This window comes from Dendropsophus ebraccatus, chromosome 8, assembly GCF_027789765.1.
Source record: "Dendropsophus ebraccatus isolate aDenEbr1 chromosome 8, aDenEbr1.pat, whole genome shotgun sequence".
Lineage (NCBI taxonomy): Eukaryota > Metazoa > Chordata > Amphibia > Anura > Hylidae > Dendropsophus > Dendropsophus ebraccatus.
Genome location: NC_091461.1, coordinates 25,039,108 through 25,054,816, shown reverse-complemented (window position 1 = coordinate 25,054,816; position 15,709 = coordinate 25,039,108). Strand labels below are relative to the sequence as shown.

At 44.7% G+C, this 15,709-nt stretch overlaps 1 protein-coding gene across 5 annotated transcripts in view; it reads right to left on the bottom strand.

Moving 5' to 3' along the window:
* PTPRE (protein tyrosine phosphatase receptor type E) overlaps positions 1–15,709 on the bottom strand; it is a 187,699-nt gene that overhangs the window by 15,083 nt on the left and 156,907 nt on the right. For all 5 annotated transcript variants that reach the window (XM_069980041.1, XM_069980043.1, XM_069980042.1 and 2 more), the window contains exons 9-13: positions 13,784–13,881; positions 12,782–12,901; positions 12,486–12,646; positions 1,464–1,599; positions 733–882 (exon numbers count right to left, since the gene is read on the bottom strand). In XM_069980041.1, coding sequence (XP_069836142.1) covers positions 733–882; positions 1,464–1,599; positions 12,486–12,646; positions 12,782–12,901; positions 13,784–13,881 — 665 coding nt within the window. The remainder of the gene's footprint in view (positions 1–732; positions 883–1,463; positions 1,600–12,485; positions 12,647–12,781; positions 12,902–13,783; positions 13,882–15,709) is intronic.

Below are 15,709 nucleotides of genomic sequence, written 5' to 3'. Positions count from 1 at the left end.
ACTGGAGACAACAGTAGGGGGAAAAGTGGCCATGTTTTTGTACCACTGGATAACCCCCTTAAGCTCCATTCACTTCAGTGGAACCGAGTTGAAAAAACAGCACCCAAACTGGAGACAAGAGTGATGCTGTCTCTGGAAGAAAGTGGCCATGCTTTTGTAGCGCTGGATAACCGCTTTAAGGCCCAAAATGGTGGATAGGTATGTAGTCCATACACATTACAGAAAAGTCAATGGTTGGGATTGGCCACTTTTAATGCGAATGGGGAAGATAGATGATGTAGGGAAGATAAGGAACATGGATGCTCGGCTCATCTGAATGTACATGTGTTGCATATAGTGGTAAGCTACAGATTACTCAGGCGCCAGCTCATTCCTCCAAGAACAAAAGGGTCGCACAGTAAAAGTCCAACATGCTTGACTCTGCAGCGACATCGGCTTTTAGGGGGAGTCGGAAGGCCCCCATAGCCACCAGTGTTGGTAGATTTTTCCCTACTTTAGTGTAAAGTTCATGGGCGCCTTAGAGGGGTTATCCAGTGCTACAAAAACATGGCCACTTTCTTCCAGAGACAGCACCACACTTGTCTTGCTGCTCAGTTCCATTGAAGTGAAAGGAGCTTAATTGCAAACCGTACCTGAACTGGAGACAAGAGCGGTGCTGTCTCTGAAAGAAAGTGGCCGTGTTTTTGTAGCACTGGATAACCCCTTTAACCCTCCACATGCAGAATGACTTACTTTAAACTCTTGTTCCAGACCAACTTTCTCATAGGGCGGCGTGGGGCTGTACAACGTCTGAAGGTGTTTTTCTAAGGAGGCCACGTCAAGTTCTGTGTCTCCATAGAGGTAGTATTCTAGTAAGGCTTGGTAAATGAATGAATACTGCATCTGAAAGGAGGATAGAAAATCACATTAACACCATAATAATACGACCTGCAAAAAGTCATAAAGTCTGCATAAAGCAATGTCCCTGTCAAAATGGATGCCTGTGTGTTTGTTATGTCTTTTCACGATGGACTTCACCTTTATAATGGCCACGCTCACCTATACGGTATATATAGATGGTTTCAGAAAGTTATATAGATTTGTAATTTACTTCTATTTAAAAATCTCATGTCTTCCAGTATTTATCAGCAGCTTACACAGTGCTCTCTGCTGCCACCTCTGTCCATATCAGGAACTGTCCAGAGCAGCAGCAAATCCCTATAGAAAACCTCTTCTGCTCTGGACAGTTCCTGACATGGACAGAGGTGGCAGCCGAGAGCACTGTGTCAGACTGGAAAGAATACACCACTTCCTGCAGGACATACAGCCGCTGATAAGTACTGGAAGACTGGAGATTTTTAAATAGAAGTAATTTACAAATGTATGACTTTTTTGACACCAGTTGATTTGAAAAAAGAAGAACATGGTGAGAGTTGTAGTCATGCCATATAAGCCACATCTGTATTGTTACCCATTTCTCTTACATCGGTTTGAACCATTTGGGGTCGTTGACCGCGGATTTTCATAACAAAATCGAAAACGTCAACCTTCTTTTCTTCGTTCATCATGTCTATAATAGCGTCTATAACCATGAAGGTGCCCGTCCGTCCAACACCGGCGCTAAAATACAGAGAAAAACTATGGTCAGTCAAATAAATTAGTAACATTTAGAGAGGTTTTCCAGGACTTTGATAGAGTAGGACAGGGATGAGGAACCTTAGACCCTTTAGCTGTGGCAAAACCACAATTCCCATCATGCCTGGAAAGCCAAAGGCTGTCCAGGCATGATGGGAATTGTAGTTTTGCCACTGCTGGAGGGCTGAAGGCTCCTCATCTCTGGGGTAGGACATCAGTTTCATATCAGTGAGGGTCTGGCTCACCGCACCACGATCAGCAGGGGTTTCAGCACTCTAACACATCCCCTTCATAAGCACAGCGCCATGCATTTGTAGTGGCCGTGTCTAGTATTGCAGCACAGTTTAATTCTTTCACAATGGGACTGAACTGCAAAAAGCTGCAATACTCGGCATATATACTACCAGATATATGGGGCTGTGTCGGGTAACCAATGTAGGGAATGTACCATTGCTCTTTCAATCTGGGGATGTCAGGAATCAAACTCCCACCGATCTAGTTAGGCCATTACCAACAAAGACCAGAAACTTCCTTTAATACAAGTTAACATAAGTCATCCATTTCAGTATTTTTGCAATGCAATGAGTACTACAAAGAGAAGAAGGAGAGGCATCACAGGGCGCACATAGTGTAATCTACAAACTGGCAAAGAGGGGGTACAGGTGGTGAGAGAACCTTTAACCTAGAAACACGCTGTCCATATTAAATGTGTTTTTAAACTACCTACTACTACTCCTATCATTTGCTCTGCACCAGTACTACTACAGCTTGCTGTACCAGTGCCTATGCACCCGAATCCTTGCTACTTGTGCACCTTCACTCGTATTACCTGCTTCATGCAAACCAAAAAGGTGCCATTCCAGTAGCTGATGGATTTGCCCTGATACTAGGTACAGAGTAATAAAATCCCTATATTCTATAATATATATCTGGTAGTTTAGATTCACTTGAATGTGATCGGATACAATCTAAAACCCTGCATTACTCACTTTCAGCCACTAGGTGGTGTGGTTGTACAATCATTTTAAAACTCAGCTTTTCTTTTTTACCACTTCTGTTTTGTTATCAGCTTCTTTTCTGCCACTTTCTTTTATGCCTATTTCAATACTCTTGAATTAGTTGGAGTTTCACAATCGATTGTTCTTTGTACTTTTTTTGTTATTACCTGAGTAACCAATAAATAGCGCTTCTAACTGCGACCATAAACAATCTGACATTGAATGATGTACCAAACACTCAGGATTTTGCCATATTTTAAAAGCTCTCCTGACATGATTTTTTTTATACATGCATGAACAATGCAGATTGTCCTTCTGTTATTCCTCTTGGAAATTTATGAATACCCAACTGGCTATTTCTATACCTCTTATCCATGGACACAGGGCCGGCGTCAGCACAGGGCTTACCTGGGCAAGTGCCGGGCCCACAGCGCCTCTAGGGGCCCAGAGAGGGAGAGGGGCCTGGTGTTCTAATGTTCAGCCCGCTAACTGTAGCGTAGGGCGAGCGGGCTGGACATCAGAAGACACGAGAGATGGAGCAGGACCTACACAGAGAGAGAAAAGAGTGAAGGACCTGATCACATGACCAGAAGGTCCTCAACCTCACAGTGTGAAGAGCAGTCAGACACAAAGGAAGAGGGAGAAGACTGAGCTGTAAGTGCTGTGCGCATCAGTGTCTGAGTGTGTCTGTGTCAGTCAGTGCCAGCGATTGTGCATAGTGTGTGGATTATGGGTGCATAGGGGATGAATGAGGGGCCCGCCGAGGCTCTGCTGCCCGAGGGCCTGCAAAAACCTGGAGCCGGCCCTTCATGGACATATGGCTACACAGTCTGATGCTATAGACAGCTGAGACTTCCTAATCTGCTTGTAATGATGAAGAGGGGCTGCTGGAAAGTGATCTGTACAGCATTACAGTGAAAGGTGACACCAGCAGATAGCAAAAACAACAGCGGTTCAGCCCCTCCCTCTCTGTATTATGAGCTTTTCACGGGTCACAGAGGTCACAGAGCATGCTTACAAGTGTTTCTTTTAGAAACGGATAAGGTCTGGAGATGTTCATTGTGTCTATGTTCATGAGGCTTGCCGTAAAGCACGTCACTAATTGCTGTTAAAAACAGCCATGCTAGGTCACAGCTCCCATAATAATAATATGATGGTTAGAAGGATAAACATGGTCAATAAATCATAGGCTGTGGTTCTACAATAAGAGAAGCCAATGTCAGGACATATTCTGTGTGCTAACTTTCAGGCACCAAGACCAACCTTTGTCTGGTACTGCAACTCAAGTGAATGGGGCCGAGTAGCAATACCAGACTATGAACAAGAGTGGCACTGTTTCTTTAAAAAGAAAACTCATATAACTCCTTATGATGAATTGGACCCTCTTTTCCTCCAGTGGGAGACCTTCGAAACAACACAGATGTCCTAGCAAAAACACTACAGCGATACACTCAATGGAAATGTCCTCAGGACGAGAGGCGCTCACACATTGTATTATACTTAGCGATCGGCTTTTATCTGTATACAAAAACATCCATTGGTACCATTGGTTGTCATGGTTTTCTATAAAGTAGTAATGATAGTATGCAACCTTCAGCTTCTCACGACTGTGAGCGCACAACATAAAAAGCCTTAACTCTGACTGCATTACTTCTCCTGGCCTGCAGGTGTCACTGTTCCTTCAGAAATTATTTATAGAGCAGCGTCTCCCCAACCTGTCAATCTCCAGCTGTTGCCAAGCTATAACCCCTTCATACCTGGACATCTACATGCTGGGAGTTGTAGTGCTGCAACAGCTGGAGAGTCACAGGCTAGTGAATACTGATATAAAGTTTATTAGGAATATGAATTTCAAGCAGAATTTTCCTTATATCACGTATTATAGAAGGTTATTTTTTGCTGTATTGAGTCTTCTACAGCAGATCAGTAATGCACTGGGTTTTTCAGATACCACAGTCATGGTGTACAGTATACAGGCATTGCAGGATGTCCCATCTTTTACAGCTCAGGGTTTATGTATACAGTTACATCAGGTGCAATGCTAAAGGGACCCAGGGTCACATCTTGTCCCTTAAAATAACCTGTTACTTATTCATTTTATGAGGTTGTGTCAAATATAGTTTGTTCTGAGTCCTCCCCCTCCCCTTACACTCATTTCTCTTCTGTCTCTTCACAACACAATTTTTTTTAGACATCTTTAAAGGCTTAAAAGGAAAAAAAAAAAACATGGTTTGCAAACATTTTTATACTATTCTTTCTAGCATTTGTGTTAGATTTTATGCTTTTATTTTTTTTTTTTTTTTTTTATTTTTTTTTGGCCAGTGAAATGTGCTCCAAAATGGTATAACTGGTATAAATGTTACAAAGTGTTTTTATAGTGAAAAACTAATCACCCCCAGCTTGTCACCCCCTCTCCCATGGTATTACCCCTCTCCCATCGTATCACCCCTCTCGCAGCTTATCACCCCGTCTCCCACCTTGTCACCCCCTCTCCCATGGTATCACCCCCTCTCCCACCTTGTCACCCCCTCTCCCATCGTATCACCCCCTCTCCCATCCTATCACCCCTCTCCCATCGTATCACCCCCTCTCCCAGCTTATCACCCTGTCTCCCACCTTGTCACCCCCTCTCCCATCGTATCACCCCTCTCCCAGCTTATCACCCCGTCTCCCACCTTGTCACCCCCTCTCCATGCTTGTCACCCCCTCTTCTGCCTCGGGAAGCATACCGACTATACAGCTGCTCCGAAAGACTGATAGAAAAGTAAGTCACAGCTCAGGGAAATACTTATTACTGTTCACAGAAGATAAATGGAATCAATGGCAGCTCGGCAGCTATAAAACATACTGACACGGCTAATAAACCGACTGTGAAAGCTTTTATTGGACAGAGATCAATACTATCAGGATTCCTGATACCAGTGATATCAGAAGTGAATTGCAATGAGGAAGCAGCCGCACATTAGTCATCCAGGGAATGGAGAGTGACCTTTCGGTTATGAATCCTTTCACGTCATAGTGACACCGGCCAGCTGGGATAAGAACTCCTGTGCTTCACCTATCAACTTGGATTCCAGCAACACCAAGATAAGCTGAAACAGTATCACTCCGCTAAGTGATCAGTAGGGGGCGCCAGAACACGGACCTCCAGTGTCCATTTAATATAAAACTGATGGATCCCTTTAAACAAGTTCTGTCCTGATCTATTGCCTTCCTGATTTGTTTTAGTTAAAACGTTTCCACCATGAAATAATGGATCATCGTCTCTTCACTGCATTGTGCCATTCCTCTGTAATTCCTCTTGAAAATCTAGGACCAAAACTGACAATTGACATTTTCCAGTGCGAATAGGAAAAACCCCTGAGTGGCAGCAATAAAGAGCAACATGGCCCTAAAGAGGTGGTCGGGAACTGTAAGCCCTAGTCCCAGCAATCCTGCAGTCCTACAGTTCCTAAAATAGCCATTGGTGGAAGTACCACACACACTTTACACCATGTTTGATAAATCTCCCCCTGCATAACCCTATTACACATAGGGAGAGAGTTATCAAACTAGTGTAAAGTAGAATTGGCTCAGTTGCCCCCGGCAACCAATCAGATTCCACCTTCCATTCCTCACAGAGTCTTTGAAAAATGAAAGGTGGAATCTGATTGGTTGCTAGGCGCAATTAAGACAATTCTACTTTACACCAGTGTGATAAATCTCCCCCATACTGTCCACCTACTGTCCACACTATACTATGTGTGTGTATATATAACTTTATAACTTTATAGCTATATAACTTTATTAAAAAAAAATCTTTAAAAGAATTATTTTTATTTGCCGGAATACCCCTTTAACCCCTTAACGACATCGGGCGTACCCATACGCCCCCGTTGCCTGGGCTTTAACGCAAACGGGCGTATGGGTACGCCCGATGTTTCCCCGATCGCTGCGTGTTCACACACAGCGGTCGGGGAAGATGGCCTGCTATAATGTATAGCAGGCCATCTTAGCTTCACGGCACGGGGGGTGGTTAACACCCCCCGTGCTTACGATCGCCGCTATAGGCTGATCAATTCAGATCAGCCAATAGCGGCGATCGGAACCTTTCCGGGTCATCGGTGACCCGATGACCCGGAAAAAAATGGCGGTCGGTGCTGTCCGAGGACGGCACCGACCGCCATTACTGTAAAAAGTAATGTTGATCGCCGTGCCACCGGCCCGATCGCCGTGAACGGCCGGCCGGCCGTTCACGGCGATCGGGCCGGTGGCACGGCGATCAGAGTCCCACAAAATAGTAAATACCTGCCCTGGACCCCTCAGCTAGAGAGCCGAGGGGTCCAGAGCAGGTATTTGTACATTACTCACCTGTCCCGGGCTCCTGATCGGCGTCTTCCGGGTTCGCGGCGTCCTCCGTCATTCCGTTCGGTCTTCGGGTCTTTCCGGCGGTCCTCGTCGTCTTCTTTCGGCTATTTCCGGCTCCAGCCTCGTCATTTTCCGGATTTTGCGCTCTGCTGCCCCCTAGCGGCTGATATGTGTAATACACTTATCAGCAGCTACAGGGATATTCAGAATATAAAAAAAAAATATTTTTTTTTCCCAAATTTTTTTTTTTCTATTTTCCGCACCCTATCGCCGCTGAGTGTTGATCAGCATCGCACGAAAGTGCGCTGCTAATCAGCAACTCCTCCTTTTTGGCGTAGGGTGTTTTTTTTTCTATATTCTACTGCCACGGTCTGCTTATAAGTGCCGCACATAAGTGCGGCATTTATCCGCAACTCCTTTGTTGGCGTAGGTTTTTTTTTATACTTACTGTAAAAAAAACACGTAAAAACACTACATTACACCACACTACATTGAATAAAGTTTGACACTACACCACTACATACCCCATATACCAATCCCCGTATAAAGATGGCCCCCAGGGTGTTTTCGGCGTCAGAGGGATACGTTATTATTGCCTCCGACACCGAAACAGCCAGTGAGGATGAATGGGGGGGATCGTTCTTTCCTCCATTCATCCTCATCATCCAGTGACGTGTCTGGGGGGTAGCGTAGCGGACGCTGCCCCCCCGACACGTCTTTTCCGCCAGTACCGTCCCAATAAGAGATGACGGTATGGCGTGAAATTCTACAAACTGTGTGAGCGTACCTCAGGGTACACTTACAGATTTAGGGTACGTGCACACTGCGGAATGGAGAAGGATAACCCTTTGTGCATTCCGCAGCTGGCACCCGCCGGCGGACTGATGCGGGCGCATGTCTCTATCCGTGTCATAGACTCCATTCTATGCACGGGCGGAATCCGTCGTCCATCCAAAGAATGAACACGTTGGACGGAGAGCGGAATCCGCCCGTGCATAGAATGGAGTCTATGACACGTGTGGAGACGTGCGCCCGCATCAGTCCGCCGGCGGGTGCCAGCTGTGGAATGCACGAAGGGTTATCTGTCGCGATTCCGCAGTGTGCATGTACCCTTAGAGTGTATGAAGGAAGGGACACCCGAATCCAGCCCCCAGATGCCCCCAGATGCCCCCTCCCCCCCCATCCTCGGAGTTAATGGGGAGATCGTCCGGGAACTGATCTTCCCACTGCTGGATAAAGGTTACCACCTGTACGGGGATAACTTTTATACCAGCACCCCCTCTTCCGGTCCCTCGCTGCCCGAGCTACTGTAGCTTGCGGCACGATCCGAAAATATCAGAAGCAGTAATAGCGCCCTAATATTTAGTAGCCATGGAGCGGACCCAGCGCTTCTGGATATGAAGGACCCCGTATCGCACCAGGACAACATTCTCCAGGTGACGTCCCCCACACTGGAGAAAGGGAGACCCCAGAAGAAGTGCAGAGTGTGGGGTAACAGGGGGATCAGGAAGGACACCATTTTCCAGTGTGACGCCTGTCCTGATCCCCCCGGCCTCTGCATATTGGATCGCTCCAAGGCGCACCACACGTCACTGGGGTTCTACATTATCTAAATTCTGTCCCTTATTCCTATTTCAGGGGTCACGTTGATTCAGGGATTATTCTGATCGCCATTATGGAGTCGGGAAGGAATTTTTCCCCTGTGATGAGGCTACTGTCGTCTGCATTACGAGGGTTTTTTGCCTTCCTCTGGATCAACACAGGTTGAATTTGATGGACACCTGTCATTGTCAACCTTATAAACTAAAAATTGGCCTAATACCCCCAAATAAATTAGAATGGTCCCTTTTTCCCCAGCTAAATAGGTATGGCCGCCATTCCCATTAGAGGATGCCATGATGCAATTACAAAGCCTCTGTGCGGCCAGGACAGTAGAAACCCCCCACAAGTGACCCCATTCTGGAAACTACACCCCATAAGGAATCTAACAAGGGGGGCAGCGGGGATATGGCCCCCTGGTGACTGCCACATTTGGGACGTGAAAATGAAAAAAATTGTATTTTTTATTTTCTCGGCACATGTTCTACGTAAGTGCCCGTCACCAGTGGGGTCCATATGCTCACTGCACCCCTTGTTAGATTCCTTATGGGGTGTAGTTTCCAGAATGGGGTCACTTGTCGGGGGTTTCTACTGACCTGGCAGCACAGGAGCTTTGTAATTGCGACATGGCCTCCATCCTCCATTCCAGCCTCTAAATGGCGCTCTGTCCCTTTGGTGACTTGCCCTGTGCCCATATGGCACATTATGCCCACATGTGGGGTATTTTCGTACTCAGGGGACACTACCCTACACGTTTTGTGTTCATTTTCTTTTTTAACCCCTTGTGGAAATGGAAAAAAATCAAGGCTAGACCAACATTTAGTGTAATTTTTGTAAAATTTTTACTCTAAATTATTAATCTTGTCATGTTTTTTCATTTTCACAAGGGGTTAAAAGATAAAAAAAAACATTTAATGTGTACAGCAATTTCCCCTGAGTACGGAAATACCCCACATGTGGACATAAAGCGCCATGCGGGTGCAGGGTAAGCCTCCGAAGGGAAGAAGCGCCATTTGGTTTTTGAAGGCTGGATTTGGATGGAATGGATTTCGAGGGGCCATGTTGCATTCAAAAGGCCCCTGTGTTGCCAAGACAGTTGAAACCCCCCACAAGTGACCCCATTATGGAAACTGCACCCCTCAAGGAATGTAACAAGGGGTGTAGTGAGCATATGGACCCCACTGGTGACGGACACAAATGTGGAACAATGTGGCGTGAAAATGAAATATTACATTTTTTACACTATAATGTTGGTCTAGCCTTGAATTTATCATTTTCACAAGGGGTTAAAAGAGGAGAAAAAAAACAAAATGTGTAGCGCAATTTCCCCCGAGTCCGTAAATACCCCACATGTGGACATAAAGCGCCATGCGGGTGCAGGGTAAGCCTCCGAAGGGAAGGAGCACCATTTCGTTTTTGAAGGTTGGATTTGGATGGAATGGATTTTGAGGGGCCATGTTGCATTCAAAAGGCCTCTGTGTTGCCAAGACAGTTGAAACCCCCCACAAGTGACCCCATTATGGAAACTACACCCCTCAAGGAATGTAACAAGGGGTGTAGTCAGCATATGGACCCCACTGGTGACGGGCACAAATGTGGAACAATGTGGCGTGAAAATGAAATATTACATTTTTTACACTATAATGTTGGTTTAGCCTTGAATTTATCATTTTCACAAGGGGTTAAAAGAGAAAAAAACACACAATATGTGTAGAGCAATTTCCCCCGAGTCCGTAAATACCCCACATGTGGACATAAAGCGCCATGTGGGCGCAGGGCAAGCCTCCGAAGGGAAGGAGCGCCATTTGGATTTTGGAGGTTGGATTTGGCTAGAATGGATGATGAACGCCATGTCGCATTTACAGAGCCCTCGTGCTGCCAAAACACTGGAAACCCCCCACAAGTGACCCCATTCTGGAAACTGCACCCCTCAGGGAATCTAACAAGGGGTGCAGTGAGGATATGGACCCCTTGATGACGGACACATTTGTGCCATGAAAGTGAAAAAATGAAATTTTTCCCTTTCACGTCACATTGTTCCACATTTGTGCCCGTCACCAGTGGGGTCCATATGCTTACTGCACCCCTTGTTAGATTCCTTGAGGGGTGTAGTTTCCAGAATGGAATCACTTGTGGGGGGTTTCCAGTGTCTTGGCAGCACGAGGGCTCTGTAAATGCGACATGGCCCTTGAAATCCTTTTCAGTGAAATTCAGCTTCCAAAAGCCAATTGGCGCTCCTTCCCTTTGGAGGCTCGTCCTGCGCCCCCTTGGCACTTTATCGCCACATGTGGGGTATTTCTGTACTCGGGAGAAACTGCGCTACACATTTTTTGTCTTTTTTTGCCTCTTATCCCTTTAAGAAAATGAAAAATTGAAGGCTAGAACAACGTTTTAGTGTAAAAAATAAATTTTTCTTTTTTCACGCCATATTGTTCGGAAAATCTGTGAAGCACCTGTGGGGTCCAGATGCTCACCGCACCCCTTGTTACATTCCTTGAGGGGTGTAGTTTTCTAAATGGTGTCCCTTTAGGGGTGTTTTTTAGGTTTTGGCACCCCAGAGCCTCTGCCAACCTGAAGTGGTACAGTCAAAAATGACCAAAAATAACGGAGCCATTGAAATTCACTAGGCGCTCCCTTATATCTGAGGCTTGTGGTTGCGTCAAATAGCGCAATAGGGCCACATATGGGGTATTTCTATAAACTGCAGAAACGGGGCAATAATTATTGGGGTGCATTTCTCTGGTAATAGGTTTATAATTATGAAAAATATTGGATTACAATAAAATCTCTGCACAGAAAATTAAAATTTTCAAATTCCTTACACACTTCGCTTTTATTTCTGTGACTCCCCTAAAGGGTTAAAACACTTTCTGGATGTGCTTTTGCAGAGTTTGGGGGGTGCAGTTTCTGAAATGGGGTGCTTTGTGGGGCTTTCTAACATACAGGCCCCTCAAATACACTTTAAACCTGAACAGGTCCCTAAAAATATCTGATTTTGAAATTTTACTGAAAATTTGGAAATTTGCTGCTAATGTTTTAAGCTTCCTATCGTCTAAAAAAAATGAAAGATAGTTTAATAAATGCCGCCAACATAAAGTAGACATGTTGCTAATGCTATTTAATATATAATTTATGTGGTATAACCACTTTCTGTATACGCAAAAAAGTTTCAAAGTTGGAAAAATGCATTTTTTCACATTTTTTCACATTATTTGGGTTTTTTTCATAAAGATTTGTTATGAGTATCGACTCCAATTTACCAGAAATGTAAAGTACAATATGTCACGAGAAAACAATCTCAGAATCAGCCGGATAGGTAAAAGCATCCCGAAGGTATTAATGACTAAAGTGACACTGGTCATATTCATAAAATTTGTCTCTGTCATTAAGGCCATTTCAGGCTCTGTCCTTAAGGGGTTAAAGGGGTTATCCAGTGCTACAAAAACACGGCCACTTTCTTTCAGAGACAACACGACTCTTGTCTCCAGTTCAGGTGCGGTTTGCAATTAAGCTCCATTCCCTTCAGTGGAACTGAGCAGCAAAACCCTTCCCAATCTGGAGACAAGAGTGAGGTTGTCTTTGGAAGAAAGTGGCCATGTTTTTGTAGTGCTGGATAACCCCTTTAAAGGGGTTATCCAGCGCTACAAAAACATGGCCACTTTCCCCCTACTGTTGTCTCCAGTTCAGGTGCAGTTTGCAATTAAGCTCCATTCACTTCAGTGGAACTGAGTTTCAAAACCCCAACCAATCTGGAGACAAGAGTAGGAGGAAAGTGGCCATGTTTTTGTAGCGCTGGATAACCCCTTTAAGGATTAAACAGTGCTATGTATGGTGTAAAATTTGTTTGGAAAGTTACAGCGTGTAATAATACGTTTACCTAGTGTTAGAGTAAATGGTGCAGAAGGAAGAGAGCCCGGCGGTTCTTACCTGCAGTGAACAACAATGGGTCCGGCATGTGCTGGATTGAGAAATTTGACTTTCTTGAGGAATTTCAGCATACCGATGGGTGTGAAGGGCACTCCGAAGTCTGGCCAGCTGGTGAAATGTAACTGCGTTACCAGCCTGGGGGCCTTGCAGCCATCATGGACCTACATGAACCAAAGGTTGGATTCAATATGTCTTCATAGGTGCCATGACTTTTCCAATTGAAGACATGAAACTAATGGTAAAGCATGTGAGCAGCCATATATACACATTGCAGTCTGTATGGATGGAACACTTACAGGTTGTATGCAGAACTTCCGGATGGTGTAGTCCACCAGGACAATGACGTCTTCTACGGACACTCTGATATTCCCATAAATCCAGCAGCCTTGGTCCGGCCAGTACTGGTAACATTTGTCCTGCGTTATTCACAAGGTATACAGTGAAATGAGGGTAAAAAGATTGAGAATTCACAATCAGAATAGACAATGACTCTCCAATAGGATCATTAAGAAGATTATTCTAAGGTTTTTAGCTGCTGTATGCCCTGCAGGAAGTGGTGTATTCTCTCCAGTCTGTCCATGTCAGGAACTGCCCAGAGCAGGAGAGGTTTTATATAGGGATTTACTACTGCTCTGGACAGTTCCTGTCATGGACAGAGGTGGCAGCAGAGAGTACTGTGTCAGACTGGAGAGAATACACCACTTCCAGCATGACATACAGCAGCTAATAAGTACTGAAAAGCTGAAGATTTTTAAATAGAAGTAAATTACAAATCTATACAATTTCCTGACACCAGTTGATTTAAAGGGGGAAAAATCTCCAGAATTCCCCGTTAAAGGGGGTTATCCAGGAATACAAATGGCTGCTTCCTTAAAAAAAAAAATCCATCAAAGTGAATAGGGCTAAGATGCAATACCCCACACAACCTGAAGACAGGAGTGGCACTGTTTTTGGAAGGAAGTAGCCATGTTTTCTATCTGTAGACAACCCCTTTAATGGATGATGCTTTACATCAGATATAACTTTGGCACATGTAACATATAAAAGAATCACGCCTTTCACTCAAATCAGGTGACTTATGAGAAATGACTGAGCGAAATCTATTCAGCTGCCAACAGTGGATGAGCCGGAGAGGACAGGAAGCGACGCGTCACTATTGACTCTCATTACAGCAGCGCTTCCTTATCTGGGGCCTCACCTTCTATTATAAGCCTTGAACTTTGTCACAGTCCTCATACAGTAATAAAGGCGAGCGCATGCCGGAGGTAGTGACATGATAAAAAGCGGAGGACACTCACCTCTTTCCTTTCCTTCAGGTTGGTGAGCATGACTATGGTGGCCGACTTCTGCTCCCAGATCATTCTCCAGAAGTCATTCACTGTCTCTTGCTTGGGGCCTGCGGGAGAAGAGAACAATGAGATGAGAACAATGAGATGAGCCATAAGCCACCCTAACATTACTATTAGGTCCAGGTCTACAGGCGGCCCTGCAGGAAACATGTCCGGTCCTAAGGGTCAGACCATATGGTAAAACCAATAGATTATAAAGTTCGGCCATTATGTCTCCTTTATGATGTCAGAATATTACACGGCTTCAGTCTAAATCTTTAAAAGAGACCTGATGGGTCTGTGTTTATTTATATTGCTAATCTGTTCGGATTATCACCACTATTTTTTTACTTTCCTGGGAGTATCCATATAGCAGGCACACCCTTCCTGTGCTGTCTGTATAAACAATGCACTACTATGTGTGTGCTGTATGAAAGCTGAAAAGAATAGAAAAGGACAAGGTCTCGGGTCCACAACCCTCCATTGCTGGTTCAAAGGTTTGTGGCAGGGGATGTGTGATAGGCGTACTGGTGCCTTACTGTCAGCCCCCCCTGTTCTTGTGATGTTGCATACCTTATGTATTTTCTCTCCCTCAAAGAGTCACTTATTTTTTTTCTGCAGAAATCAATAGTCCAGGCGATTTTAAGAAACTTTGTAATTGGGTTTATTAGGCAAATATGCCATTATCTGTATTCAAAAAGACTCTCCCAAGCCCCCCCTTCCTCTCTCCTCTCTCCTTTACTGCTCATTATCAGGAAATCTCAACTCTTTTACATCAGTCGGGCCCTATTTGTTCTATGGAGAGAGGAGGGGGGAGGAGGCAGGTTAGTCACCAACAGAGAACAAAGGATTACACAGTGGGAGCTGTGTGAAAGCTGGTATTCAGAGGTCAGAGAGGTCAGTGCTGACTGTCAGAGGAGATAGCCCGGTGATGTAGCTGTAAATTAACTCTTTGTTGTCCTGTTTTGGTGCCTCATCTCCTTCCACCCCTCCCCTCTCCATAGGGAACAATGAAGACAGGGGGGAGAGCTTCAAACTGCTTTTTCATGATAAAAATGCATTTTTCGGCTAATAAACCCAATTACGAAGTTTCTTAAAATCGCCTGTACTGTTGATTTCTGCAAAAAAAAAATTAAACAACAGTGAGACTTTAAGTTATTGCTCATTGGTTGTGTTAATCATTTGAGCCGTGTTACATGTTCAAGCACTTGCGTCCGTTTTGTAACAAATTCTTTTCATGTGACGTTGTTTCAGTGTTGGTGCATGTCATGTCTGGAGTGTGTGGTTTTTTTTTTACATTCTTTTAAATTAAATTAAATAAAGAACATTCATACTTTCCCTCTAAACGCCTTCCCTCTGTTGGTGTGTACCCATGATATATTGTGGCATCACATAACTGTGGCAGGAAATCAGTCAGGCCAGTAATCGTGTCACCACTTCAGCTAGTGATTTGCTGCCACGGTCATATGTCAGGATAACACATCAGTGAAGAAGAGAAGCGACAAGGATATGGAAGGTGAGTATGCCATAAACATTATACTTCTGACATCACCTCTCCGGTCCAGGGCTTATGTCTGGTATTGCATTATTCATGGGAACGGGCCTGAGCTGCAAAACCAGACACAATGCACTGGCAAACTTTTTTTTCCTTATGATACGCACGCACTTTAAAGGGATAATTCTTCCAGTACTTATGTCCTGCAGGAAGTGGTATTCTTTCCAGTCTGGAGAGCAGGAGGTTTCTATGGGGATTTGCTACTGCTCTGGACAGTTCCTGACATGGACAGAGGTGGCAGCAGAGAGCACTGTGTCAGACTGGAGAGAATACACCACTTCCTGCAGGACATACAGCAGCTGATAAGTACTGTAAAACTCAAGATTTTTTTTATAGAAGTA